We start from the raw sequence: 14,270 nt of genomic DNA, 5'->3' as shown, positions 1-14,270 counted from the left end.
TTGGTCCCACTTGGCTGACAGCACAAATTTGTGTAGGTGTATATCTATGTGTGTGTGTGTTACAGAAGAGGGTTTACTGTGTGAATCTATTTATTTTTATTATTTAGAAATATTGCTGAAATGGAAATTTTGTATGTCAAAGTACTACTATGTTTTATCAAAAGCTTTATCTTAAATTTCTATTTATTTCTGAGTTACAAGTAATTTAATTTTCATGGACCTTTTATCCTCATTTGCTGCTTTTATGAGACATTGGGAATACTTTTTTTTTTCTGATTGCAAGTCAGCTATGCATTGTGGGAACTAAAGCTTTAGTATTGACACAATTTAAAGATACCTTTTCCTTAGAAACAGAAATGCTTGCTAGATGCTCCTGCTTTCCAGAGGATATAGGTTAGAATTGCAAATACCATGGTAGGAAACAAAAAGTCACCTTCATGAAGCATGAAGCTTGCAGAAAATTTCCTTATCTCTACTCTTCATGGTTTTCTCTAACTGTGATTGGAACAAAGAATTGCAGACTATGTATAGCAATCTCATTTACAGATTTTTAAGTGTGTCACCGTCAGATATTTATTCAGTGCTGTAAAAGGTCTTGCAAAAAACCAGTTGATTTTAGCTTTGTATATCAAAGCCATAGGTTTATTAGAATCATCAATAAGCAATTTAAAAATGTAGTTTGTCTAAAATTAATGGTTTGGAAGACTTTACAGTTCCTATTCTTTTTTCTTACCTCTTATGTAAATGCTTGAATTATTGTAGTTCAAGATGAAGCTATTGTTCCTTGATTCTCCAGGCCAGTGTCTCCTCCTAGTTTGTCCCATAGTTGGGAAATTTCATCAGAATTGTTTAGTATTAACCTTACTGATTAATCCTGTCAGGTTCTTAATGCAGTTCTTAATGTATGCTGCTACTGGCACAGCGGTAAAACTTCCAATGGATGTATATGCTATAAATGTAGTAATCTCAGAAACATGGATGTGATGTGTGGATGTGCTAAGTGTTTGAACGGATCAGTCAATGTTCAACTAGCCAGCTATCAACTGATGGTCACAATGTCCTTGAAACAGACTCTGTTAGTTTATTAAATTTGCCCTAGATTGTTACTGACCAGTTATAATAGTTGCAATGTTTGGACTGAAGTAATCTGATTTTATTTTCCAACCTCAATTATTCTATGACTCTAAGACTGAGTGAAAGAAAAGGCCAACTAGATAAATTATGGTTACTCTTGATTTTGATATTGGATTTTTGAAAATGGATGATGGAAAATAAGAAGATTAGACTTAAGACACCTCTTAAATTATGAACTTTCACTCTCTTAGGGAGTTGTGAACATGGTTTTTGAGGGAATGCATATAGGCAAGACATAAACAAGAATTATTAAAATATATTCAACCTTATTTTCTTCCCTGCCATGTTGTTCTCACAGCTCAACTCATGTCATATGCTGCATTTCTCCACTCCAAGAATTTCAAGTCCCATCCTCCGCACCATGAGCCCTATAGCCTATCTATCCATCCACTTGGACCCTCTGAGGGAGGCTGGTTTACCAAGGAGTCAGTCAGCTGAGAGCCACTCCTCTTCCTCCTGCTCAACTGGTCGTAGGCAGCTTCCTGTCATTCCCTGTGGCAACAAGTTCCCCCCTGTCATTCGCATCTCAAAAGCACAACTTGAGCAGGTGAATAAGCCTTGTCTTCACAGAAGTGACTGCATTGTAGCAGTCACCTGCAAAGTTTAACATTTTCAGTTGCTCTGCACAGTCTGGTAGCAGGCATATGCTAGTCATACTGCTATACACAGCATCCTAAAAATGTTTTGAAAGATCAGGTTGGGGAGTAAGAATGGATCTCTTCCAGGAATAGAGTTGGGAATACTCTGTGAGGAAGATATATTGCCCCACTTTGAAGAGGAGAGTATTTAAAGAGCTGTTATTCAGGTTAAGATCTGGAGCTTAAAGCATCTCTGGATGTTCTGGATTCACTTCCTCAAAGATTTTTCTCTTGAAAAAAGATAGGATTGTAAAATCTAGAGAAAAAAACCCCTACTTTATTTAAAACTAAGAATATTGGGTTCCTATAATCAGAGTACCAGGTGAATTTTGAATTGGGAACACATATTAAAATTTGGACTATCCTAAATGATTTTAATATGACAAAAAAGGATCTAGAAATAGTTGGATTGTTTCTTTGGAAATTAGCAAAGAATAAATTTTTCCCCTGCTACAGTATATAAAATAAAGATGGCAATTATCAGGGGTAACAGGGAATGAAAAATATCACTAGAGAAAGGGAACTTTTTATAGCTTTGTATTTCCAGTTTCATTTCAATATGAAAGATGAAGGCTTGCAATCATAATTGAAGTAAAGTAATTTTTGTATTAGTCACAAAAATGTTGAGATTTTCTAAGCAACGTGTGTTTGCATTGTTGGGTAAAGCAGTATGACATAGCATTAATGCGTACGACCAATGTATCATCATCATTTTACCATTAATATTTCATTTGGATCATATTTTGTGTTGCCTTTCATTTCCAATGTATTTTTCAGTATAAATAGTTCCACACTGCAGAGGGTTTTTCTTTTTCAGCGAAGAATGAACAGGAGTATTTATATTAAAAGTAATCCATCAACCTTAGTTATTTTCCAAATTCCTTAGGATCATTGGTGTGTGATAGCAAGGCAAACTGTTTTTCAGCTGAATATAAAAAAAAAAAAAATTTTGTGCTTGATGTATTAAAACAAACAGTAGTTCCCCAATGTTCATGATTGTGAATGTGATGGGATACCAAAATACCACATTCTTTGTGATGGCTGACATATTGACTACACATCAAGGGACCTAGGACAAATTAACTCATTTTGAGTTAAGCTTCAGTGTTTTTCAGCATTGGTTTGCATCCTAGGATGCAAAATTACCTACTTTTTTAGTTTTTTTTTTTTGTCTGTGTAGCTACAATTTAAGTTTTTCAATTAGAGTCTATTGCAGGTGTAATTAGCAAACGTAGTAAAATGTACACAGTATGCAGAAAAAGCAAGCTGCCACAGAGGATCTTCTCTGGCTTCCTTAGTACCCAAAAAATAAATATAGCTGCAATATTAATAAGGGCTGCAAAGTGATGTACTCTGTCATGAGAAGAAGACCTGGCATTGTGCCAGCTGCTGCTACTTGGTGGAGTGAGCATTAAGCCTCCTCTTTCCTTTTACCTGGTAAGTGTTGGACTGCTGTGTTGCTTTTTGAGCTATGATTTGAAAGTCCTAACTGTGTTAAGAATTTCCAGTTTGTTCATTTCCAATGGAAAAAACAAGTACATGATTGTTTAGTTCATTCCAACAATGAAAGCCTCATGTACTTCATGGCTCACTGAAGAATTCAAAAAATTTTTGCAAGTCCTTCTTTTTTTGACGTATTTTAAATATTGAAAAGAATTTTAATGTCATTTATGTTAATCTGTATAAATATTTGATACTGAATATATTTTCACATCTTTCCTGCTGTCTGCAAGTTGGCTCATCATTCAGAACTAATGAATTACAGAGGTCAGGGATCTGTACTGTTGAATTTAGTTTCATGTATTAAAAAATAAGAAATGATACATTTGTTTCTGAAATAAAGCAAATCGACTTTCTTTCCAGATTTTTGACGAATGAGGGTTCAGGAACTCTAACTCTGTCTTCCTGTACTTTTGTATCAGATAGAGGAGGTCATGAAATCTCTATATTCTCTGCTCGCTAGTGCAGAGAGGCTATAGGATATAGGTCGGTCTGTATTTGTTCAATAGAGGACTCCTTTCTTGCCATACATAAATAATGAAGGGGAATTGGAGTGTTTTGCTTCAGCTCTCCTTAGTTACTCAACTTGCAGCATAAAGAGTGTAGCAGCATTACAGCTCAGAAAAAAACATGAACTCTTTGTACTTGGATATGAAGAGTGTGTCTGGAGTGCTATTAGTATCCTTCTCATCTATAGCATGGTCAAATTGTAGAGCAAATCCTCTTGAAACCTAACCTTTTTCTTTCTTTCTGTGAATTTTTAAACCAGATGAGTTCTCTGCTGATTTAGAGAGCTGCAATGGGTGTTGTGTGAGGTCAATGGTAAAGGTGATGTGAGTGCATCAACTATTGGCCAGGGCTGTGTGTGAAGATACTACTTCAGTAGCTGTAGTGCTAAATGTGTAGCTGTGTCTTAAGAAACAATCAAAATCAGTGATCTCAGATTTTTATCTCTGGTTTCTCAGCTCTAATTCTGCAATAAGATAGAGAACACCTCTTCTAGCCAATGTAGCTATCTAGAATACTTCTAAACTGGCTGCTCTACAATATGATACAGCCCTTAACAAAGGTGGATTCCAGTTTTGTCTGTCATTCAGTTGTATTTTCTTTTTTCAGTGTGCTTAATCAGGTATGTACAATGAGATTAATTTGAATTTAAATTATTTTATGGTTATTCATTTTGTTAGGGAAGAATAATCTGTGTCTCTCAGGTTAAGCAATTAGAATTAGTTGGCACTTATACGAATATTTTCTCTTCTGTCTTAAATTTCTCAAATTTCTACCTTACTGGAACATTTAAGAATATTTTGTAATTATATACTTATATAATTAGTTACAAAATGCTCTGAAATTTTCCTACACAAGAAGCTGTGTAAATGCAATTACTTTCATATTCATATCCAAGATGAGAAATAATATACTGATCTGAGTTTTAAAATTTACCTTAATTTTTAAGGAATTCAGGGACCTATAAAAGAATAAGGTAAGACTTCTTGACATGTTCAAGGGTTACTTAGAGAAAGAATGCATATCCCTTATAATTGTTGTTTTTTTTTTTTATTTTACATGTTTCAGGTTTATGAGCCTGGAGTGCATATAACTATTGTAAATTTTGCTTTTTTTAATGAACTAGTTTTAGGAAGTTTCACTAGTCTGCAATAGCGAGAGAGTAAAATTTACATTGGTTTTCACATTTAGCAATCTTTTTTAGAACCCCAAATAAACAAAAACCTAAAAGGTTCTTTTCAAATTTGTCAGTGATGTTAACTTGGTATGTGTGGTAGGATTACTATAAAACTCAGCTAGTTAACTCTCTAGTCTAGAATTTAAAATATCATGAAGTGATACATTTGTCCAAAATCTTCTTCCGAACTTCATTTTCAAGGCATGGCACATTATCAAATAGATATGTTTTTGAAAGAAAAGAAGGAACAGGTTTTCTGTGTTCAGTGAGTCTGTGTTTTTACTCCTGCCATGGTTAAAGCCATAATTTGTCTGTAGAAAAAGGGTTCTAATTTCAGATTTTACAGAATTATTATGCCTCTTGTTACCTATCCTGATGGAAACTATATTGAGTGAGCATGATGTTTAAGTTAGATTCTTCCGTGTTTTAATCAAGGCACAAATTCAAGGAGTTAGTTGAATTTGTAGCTTCTAAAACTGTTTCATACACAGTAGATTTGATTTTATTAAGTGGGGAAAATGTAGAGATGTTGTACCATCTCATTCATGACAGGGGAATTGTTAATAACTGTTGCTTCTTCAATAAAATTTAGCCTGGCTTACTCACATTCTTTCAAGCAACTGGATCTTATATTGATAATGATGTTTCTAGAAGAATTTTCTTCTATACACTCTTTTTCTAATGCAAACAAGTAAAAATTTTATCTGTTACTTTTATCCAAGTGACAGAGGAAATTGCTTGACACATAGAAATCTAATTGCAGCCTTTTCAGGACAGTCTTTTGTCTTTCTTCAGGCATACTTTGTTCACATCTGCCTTTGGTGTAAAGAAGAATTAAATCGTACAGGATGTTAAATTCTTCCAATGGGAACTTTCCAAGTAGTAAATTAAGTAATTAAGAGTTGAGGACAAGCAGTCAGCATGAGTGACTTTATTTTTTCCAAATAATGTGTTGCTGTAGAGAACATTTCCATTTCTAGTGACAGAATCATTCTTGGCCATTCTGCTTCTGCAGATTTCTCTACTAGAAGCAACAGAAAAGTCATGAAGGTCTGGACAACGAGTTAACCTTGGTAATAGCATCAACATACATTGAGTCAAAAAGCCCCAAACATATATGAAGTTATAATTGTTTTAAATGTTTGTGTTTTCTGGCATCAGCAGTGCGTTTAAGATTTCCAACATTGGAAACCATAGGTTTCAGCTATTCTTGTCTGTCCTTGAAGTTACAGTTTTTCTTTTTTTTAAATTATTCTTTTAAAATGCCAATCCTATACAAAACATGTGTGATTTATTACATTTTTCTAACATCATAATTTCATTAGCATAAAATAAGTAAAGATGTTTCAGGAAAGCTAAGTGATCTGTGGGATTTCCCATGGTGGGCTGATTAACTCTGAGGTCAACAACTGTTTCCATGATGACACTTCATGCTATAATCATCTTGAAATAAATAGGTGGTTACAGTTCAGAACATAATGACTAATGACTATTTCTCATGTAATTAAGTTATAATTGATCTAATTAATATAATTAATATTGCGCCTGTAGATAAGTGTACATAGTGTCTATAGTATCATCCATAAGATAATCATTTAGACATATTTATTACTTTGAATATTTTTCTTCTATTATTAAAATCACATATGATTCTAGTGCAACTGTAATTACAGAGAATAAACTTCACACCTCTGAACTGTGCATTAAGGCAAATTAATGTTTTCTTTGTTTGAAAAGAGCTATTTCTGTGGAGCTCAAGAAAAATAATACAATACTGACCATTTTAATAGCAGTATCGCAGGAGTATTATGTGAGTGTTGTGAAGTAATAGTGCGTAAGTGCCTCTGCTTTCCATTTCAGCAGTAAATTTCAGGAATGCTTTTCAACTGGTTTATCCTGCTTATTATATAGAATTGATTTCAAATTGAATGAGTACTTGTTTTAGTCATGTTACCAAACTAATTGGCCACTTATTTACAGTCATAGTCATTCTCTAAAAGCTATTAAAGATACTATTTTTATAGCAATCAATATTTGCTCTATTGGGTATTTGAGGATACAGTTTTATGTTATAACAAACAAACAAACAAACAAATCTTATTTTATCTGATAAGTGGTGTAGAAATAACTGAAAAGGGAAGATGTTTAAAGAATTCAGAAGTTAGGCCATAGCTAATAAGCCTTAGAGAAAGACTGTAGATCTCTATGTTCTTTATCCTCAAAAGCTCCCTATCACATTAGAGAATTTGGAAACAGTTGTACATTTATAGCTCTGCATCTTATTCTATCCTCTTCCCATTTCTCTCAACTTGCATGTAAATCAATGCCAAAATTAACATTATAGAAGAAATAATATATCTGAAGAGCCGTGGAGACCGACATGTGCCTCTTTGCAGACAGATATAAAAAAATCTTCATATGTTACTTCCCTTTAGTTTAGGATTAGGGCCTGCCACGTGGGAGATTTTGCCAAAAAATGATGGTGTCCTGACAACCCGGAGTTCCCACAAATGTCTGCAGTGCTTGCAGTACTATATATATGAGGGTATTGAAAGGGATTCAGTTTCAAAATTTACAATCATCTCTAGTCTGATGTTCCATAACATTGAATTGGAGCCATGTATTTCTCCTGTTTATCCCTGTATTAGTGTATTTGTAGAAACAGCCAATACACATTAGTAAACTTTAATATAATAATTATCTTAAACTTCCCTGCTGTGAGCTTAGCCTGGAAATAGAATGTAAGGGACGCAAAGAATTGCACTCTAGAAGGCCAGTAGGAGTGATAGTAGTCAGTAGGGAGGACTTTGGGAAGTAGCTCTGTTTTGAACAGGAAACTGTGAGCTGTCTCCCAAGATGTAAAGCACAGCAGTGGTTTACTCATATGAGAATGGCATTTGCAGTTAATTACAGGACACTGCACTTATATACCCTTGGCATTTTCAAGCAGCCTGCAGTTCAAATTGCTTTGCAGAGGCATAATGTTGTGCAAGGAAATAGAAATTAAGGGATATAAGTAAAAAAACCTCATGAAGTAAGAGGAAGCTGGTGAACTGGAAAGATTTAGGGAGATTTTTTTGGTCTTGCTGAAGTTGCAGACTTGTACTAACATTGGTTGTATTCCTGCTGGTTACAGAGCTAACCATGGGTGGAAAAAAAGCAGGGAAAAGAGAAAAGATACTTAGGGTTTGTTCTCCTGGATACAAAAGCTTCAAGGTTTACTAAGGTAGGAAAGATGTTCTGAAGAGTAAACTGATTAGGTGAAGTGTCTTCAGAATATCCAGTAGTATAATGATGGTGTATTACTACGAGAAATTACAAATAATGAAAGGATTAGCAGGAAAAAAATCTGTACACCATGCTTCTAAGAAGCCTGAAGTCCTGACAGCACTTCACGTGCAGAAATGTCAGACGTCATGAGTGCAAGGAAGAAGCTATTGCTGATATTGTACAATAATCCATATTCACACCTTTACGTCTTTCAGACCTGGCAACTTTGCAGACCTAAACTCAGTATTTCATTCCTCTACAATTCCTCTGTGTATATCTACACAGAGGCATTCATGCAAGCATATCACTTACTGTTGCAGCCTGTCAGAGGTTTAAAAGGAGGAAAGTTTACCAGATGTCATAAAGGATGTCTGAGAGATATTTATGTTGTTGTTTTGGTCTTTTTCCTTCTTGAGATCCCACTCACTGTCGCATAAAATTTCTTGAAGAAATGCAGGATAATTTCTTGTCTTGGTTCAAGTGTGAATTTGAGAAAACAGAAAGGAATTTGGTAATTATTTAGGGAAGGGCAAAAAATTCAAGGCTGTGGTGGTGGTAATAATTTCATTCAAATATTTTGGAGTGAAAGGAGAACTTCGATTTCATTGTTCCATATATTGTCTCAGCCATTTTTAGTCATCTGTTGTATCACATAGTACCTGTTGAAATATGGGAATTGCAATAATCAGTGTTATAAACTAGTTATCATAGTGAGCTGAAATGTAGGATTTTAAGTTGTATTCCCCATATTTTACTTCTTAGATGAATTGTAATCTTTGTTCCTGAGGTTTAGTGTTTTACGTAACTGACATGATTGAACATAAAAATTTGCATAGGATAAGAGTGTATTTAGTGGCACAAGAAATAAAAATATGAAGATCATTTATGGTTACCCATTTAAATTTCTTGCACATATAGGTAAAATGTCAAGCCCAGCAGGGATATAATCCAGTTCTTGTGTTTTGAGAAGACTAATAAGAGGTTTATTGACCAAGTGAGAAAACAAACTTTTGTTTGTTAGTGAATGCAAATCAAGAAAGTGATATATGTGTTCAAAAAGCCATTTCTGAAAATATTAATTACTGAGTAGTACTGGGTCTTTACTGTTACTTAGTCCAGTATCCTTTTCTTTTCTCCATTTTTTCAGTTTCTTTTTCACTAATAGCTCCTACCTATTTGATTGTAGGTGGTTCAACAAGCCTGGTCTCCTCTTTCTTGAATGTAAGGGTTAAATCTGTATGGCCAAGATCTGCCTAAAAGACTAGAAAATTCTCTCTCCAGATGTGGCAAAGGACATGAAGTCTGTTGAAAATGTAAATTAACTTCAGAGCTGCTTTCTTCTTGCAAAGAATTTGATGTGTGAGAGAGGTGTCACAAGGAAAAGAGCATTTTCATGTAAAGATATTTGAGCAAAGGAGGATTTAAATGCAGTTGAAGTTTTTCTGGAAATATATCAAATAGATAAATATTCTTCTGAAAGCAAATACCTAAGGTTGTCTCACCTCTGTAAGTTGAGAGCTCACCAGGATCATGCTATTCTAAGGGAAGTTATCCTTCAGGTAGGTGGAAGACAACTCTGGTGTTTTAACCCTGAGTTATTTGAATTGGCAACTAGACTAGCTCATCCGGTGAAAAGTTTGGAAAAGGAAATATTTTACACATCCTTACTTTTGAGATACATCTGCAGCCCTAGAGAAAAAGGTATTGAAACAAACTAAAGACAGAGCTCAGTGGACAGCAAATACCCAAGTGATCTCTCCAAAATTTGAACCTGCTCTTCCAAGGACAATATTCCATTAAAATTTCCTGAACCCACTTTTACCCAGCTTGTAGATGAGAATTTTTAAATGAGCTGATGATTTTTGTCTGACAGGACAAAATAAGTTCCTCTGTCATATGAAAGCAAATCCTTCACTGAAGGCTCCCTGGAGATGTGTTGTCTTAGGGCAAGTTCCTACATATGTGTGAAAACCAATGGATCAGCTGCCCTGTTTCTTAGACCTTTTTCCTTTTTTTTTTTTTCTCCAGTTTAGTCCATTTTCCTTTCTGTGCAGAGTTCTTGCTAAACTGTCTTTTAACACTTGAGATTTAGGCGCTAAATGATCTAACTATGGAAAGGTGCTTTTAAAAAAAAATCTATTTCCTCTGTTCTTTCTGTAGCCGAACTGATGTTTTTAGATTCTCTCAAAAGAAGTCTTTTGAACTAAGAAACACTTAACTATCTCAAAAGGGAAATAGTGTTTCTTTCAGATGGAAGAACCTGGACTGAGAGTAAGAGGAGATGAGGAGGACTGTTTTGCCAAAACTGAGTTACTTCAGATTTTTGCTCAGTGTACCTTTTTAATTCAGCAAACATGGAGGACCGTATTGGCCCAACCTTGAAAACAAATTATAAAGGAGAGAAAAAGTAGTGTCTTACTGCAGGTCTCTGTGGCTTTTTGTGTGTTTGGTTGGTTGTTTTTTTTGTTGTTTTTTCTTTCCTCCTTTAGTTTAGTTTGGTTTCTATTGCCAGTAGTATCAACATACTAGCTCTTGCACAAGCACAGTAAGCTCAGCAACATAATTTCTGTAACAAAAGCAAGTAAAATCTTCATTGTAACATAGCATAATCCTAGCAACACTTCACTGGTTGTCTTCTAGCAGCTATGCATCAAGAACGTGTTTTTAACCAAACTCAGACTCCAGTTTCCACTTTATGTTGAATACAGATTGTGTCAGATTCATGAGGCTACAGAATAGAAAGAAAAACAGCTGAATTCTCTGTCCATGTAGAGAAAGATGTAAAGATATTCCCTTGATTTTTAAATTTTCTTTTTACTGTTTACACCAACTTGCTCCATCCAATATATATATAAGTCAGAATGTAGGGCTCCTTTTCACGTGAGAGTGCATTCCTCCCACGTCCCCGGAGACAAAACTTGTGTATGTGTTCTCTCTTGTGTTTGTGCTCTTTCACCCTCTCCCCTCATGATTCTTGTGTTTGTGACTGGATCGTGGCCTGTCTTCAATGGGGAAGGTGAGAAACAACTCCATTTGGTTTTTTTCCCTACTTGATGAGAAATGGAGGAAATGGGTTTATGTCCTTCAAGTAGGGAGGGACATGAAAGCAGGTTTCCCATTTCCTGGACATGTACTCTAACAATTAAGCTGTGTGCCAGAGACAGCACTCATCATAACCAACTGTTTTTCAAAGGCAATCTGACTTAATGATATATACAGATTTTAAGAGTGCTTTGCATGTATCTATCGGATCAGACTTGTTAGGGCATTTAGATGTGTAAGTATTCAGTATTTTCTTAGTTACCTTAGATAAGGACATATCCTAACCAGTTTACTTAGTTAAAATGGGCCATAAGCTTCAGTAGGAAAAGTAATAACAAATATTGGATACTCAGGAAAGTTCTTTTTCTGGGCAAAAATATATTATGAGTATGGAATTTCTGAATCTAAACATCACTGTGTTCTTTGTCTTCTGTATTTGTCTAAAAATATTGCTGTGTACTTGTTAAAGATTTTACGTTTATGTGCAACTTATTCTAAAAGTATTCAAACTAATGTAAAATAAATAAAAATCTGCCCATTAGGTTGGATCTCATTTCCAGAGAGGTCACTTGCTCACTGCAACATTTTTCACTGACATTATGTTTGTTTTTACATGTTATGTATTTCTGTCTTAGGATGATAGACTATTTTTTTTCTAATTATCTGCATTACATTATGAAGTTAGGTATTATTTGAACATTGTGATTCATAGGAATCATTATATAATGTATCTTGAAGATGTGGAACCAAAGCTGCTATTTAAAGGATGTTACTTTTATAACATTCCTGAATTTCTCACCTTTTTCTTTAATTTTCCAATGCAGATAACAATACCCAGACCTTCAGTGGCATCCACACAGTCTGCTTCAGAGAGCTTTCACTATGGCCACCAGCTAGAGAGAAGAGAGCAGGATGCTCACTCTGTGGAACACACCGTGGAACTTTCCTCTCCAAAGGAAAGTTTGCCAGGTTTGGTTGGGACAGAAGGTGCACTTCCAGCTAGTGCCAGCAGACTAGATTTGATACTTAATATTAGCCAAGAGGTGCTTGACAGAGAAGGACTTGTCAAAGAATCTGTCAATGTCCTGGACTGTGACCAAAAGGACCTATCTGAACACAATGGGATACAGGAAGAGAAAGAACTTGGGAATATTCCTGTGGAGGAGGCTGAGGAAGAAGGGCTTCCAGTGGTTTCTGAGGATGCTATTGAAATGCTAAGCAAAGAACAGAATTCTTCTTTGCCAGGAAACTCAAAATCTGCAGAGGAAGAACCTCTAACAAATACTGAAGCAGCTCAAGAATCAAAGTCAAGGCCTGTGTGTTTGGTGCCAAATCAAGATGAGGTTCTGAAGTCCATAGCACCTAAAACATCAGAACTGTCTCCCTCAAGACTTAGTAACGCACATATCAATAGACAGGCAAGCAAAATAGCAACCATTCAGGAAAATGGTTTTCATTCTGATAAGGAAGAAGTCCATAGCCAAGATTTGAAATGCCACCAAGTGGCCCTTACTACTTTTTTGCAGCAGGAGAATAAAAAAGAGAAAAATGCTCCCAGAAATGGAGAGTTACTCCACTGCATTTCAGAAAATGAGAATTCTTATCGATCTAAGAAGGACTCAGTTAAATCTTCTTTTGTATTCAGGCAGAGTCGAATCCCAGTTTTAGCACAAGAGATAGACTCCATGTCAGATTCCTCTTCTGTTTCTGCAAAGGAAAAGCTTCTTCTAAAAAAGGCCCATCAGACAGACTTGGTCAAATTACTTATGGAAAAGAGACAGCTCAAATCTTTCCTTGGTGACCTCTCAAGTGCCTCTGATAAGTCACTGGAGGAAAAAATGGCTGCTGCACCAGTACCATTTTCTGAGGATGATGTCTTAGCTTCGTTTTCTAGATTGACACTGGACTCTCATTTCAGCAAGCAGAATGAAGATAGCTCTTTATCTCCAAGCAGCCCTCAGTCCAGAAAAAGCAAGATTCCAAGGCCAGTCTCCTGGGCAACTACTGATCAAGTCACCAGTTCAAGTTCAGCTCAGTTCTTTCCTCGGCCACCACCAGGAAAACCGCCTATTAGACCTGGGGTAGAAGCTAGGTAATGCAGAGAAAATAGAAATTATAATAGAAATGGAAAAATGGATTTGAGACTGCAGTTACTGTGCAGGATGTAATCCTGTAGAAGTTACATCCTTTAACTATTTTTTAAAAAATTGCTGGGCTTCAATTCTCTGAGAAACTTTACGTTGTTGGAGAATGAATGAGGAGAAACTGTTACACAGGAATGAGCCTGGTTCACTGTTAAAACTAATACATCAATATATGTGTATTCAATATTTTGAAACCTGACAGTCTATAACTAAATCTTTACACATTGTTTTTAGGTGAGGTCACTTTTCCAGAACTGCTAGTTATTTACAATCCCATTGGAATTTTTAGGAACTGTTGTATTCAGCCCCCTTCAAAATTAATCTGTTTTTAATGTAGACATTGTAAATATTTGGAGATTCCAGCCGTCAACATTGAGTCAATTAACTATGCTCAGATCATGTCTAAATAAACCAACTAATTAAAGGAGGGCAGAGTGAATTTTAGAAGTCCTTCCCTTTGCCACATCTATATGCAGACAACCACAATCTGGTTTCATCAGTGTCTACATTCCCAAGATAAGGATAATTTTGAAACAGGAGTGCAAAATCCTTTGAAGGAAGTTGCAGTGGGCCTTGTCATCCCTTAAAATTGTGCATGGGAGTGAACTGATAGTGTGCAGGAATGGATGTACCCCTCTGAAACAACTGCAATAGCACTGTTCTTCAGTGCACTTCTTCCAACACCACCAGGAAATTTCAGTTATCCTGTAAACACTGAAGCTGTTTATGTGGATGAGTTTATGTAAATATAAATACTGTGTTGAGTTGAACAACACAGAAGCCAAAGCCTAGATCCAAACACCTCTACGTAGTGGGAAAGTTGAGCTCCACATACCTGTCTGGCAATGCAAGCTTCTC

At 35.6% G+C, this 14,270-nt stretch overlaps 1 protein-coding gene across 2 annotated transcripts in view; it reads left to right on the top strand.

Annotated features, from left to right (window-relative positions):
• The window catches only part of TTBK2 (tau tubulin kinase 2), an 85,726-nt gene that overhangs the window by 63,813 nt on the left and 7,643 nt on the right, over positions 1–14,270 (top strand). The window contains exons 14-15 of one of the 2 annotated variants that reach the window (XM_066188126.1): positions 1,433–1,681; positions 12,093–13,360. In XM_066188126.1, the coding sequence (XP_066044223.1) occupies positions 1,433–1,681; positions 12,093–13,360 (1,517 nt within the window). The remainder of the gene's footprint in view (positions 1–1,432; positions 1,682–12,092; positions 13,361–14,270) is intronic. The other variant, XM_066188127.1, reaches the window with a different exon arrangement.

This window comes from Chamaea fasciata, unplaced genomic scaffold, assembly GCF_029207755.1.
Source record: "Chamaea fasciata isolate MVZ Bird 193981 ecotype frontalis unplaced genomic scaffold, bChaFas1.0.hap1 SCAF_7, whole genome shotgun sequence".
NCBI lineage: Eukaryota > Metazoa > Chordata > Aves > Passeriformes > Sylviidae > Chamaea > Chamaea fasciata.
This window is presented reverse-complemented; position numbering and strand designations above follow the sequence as displayed.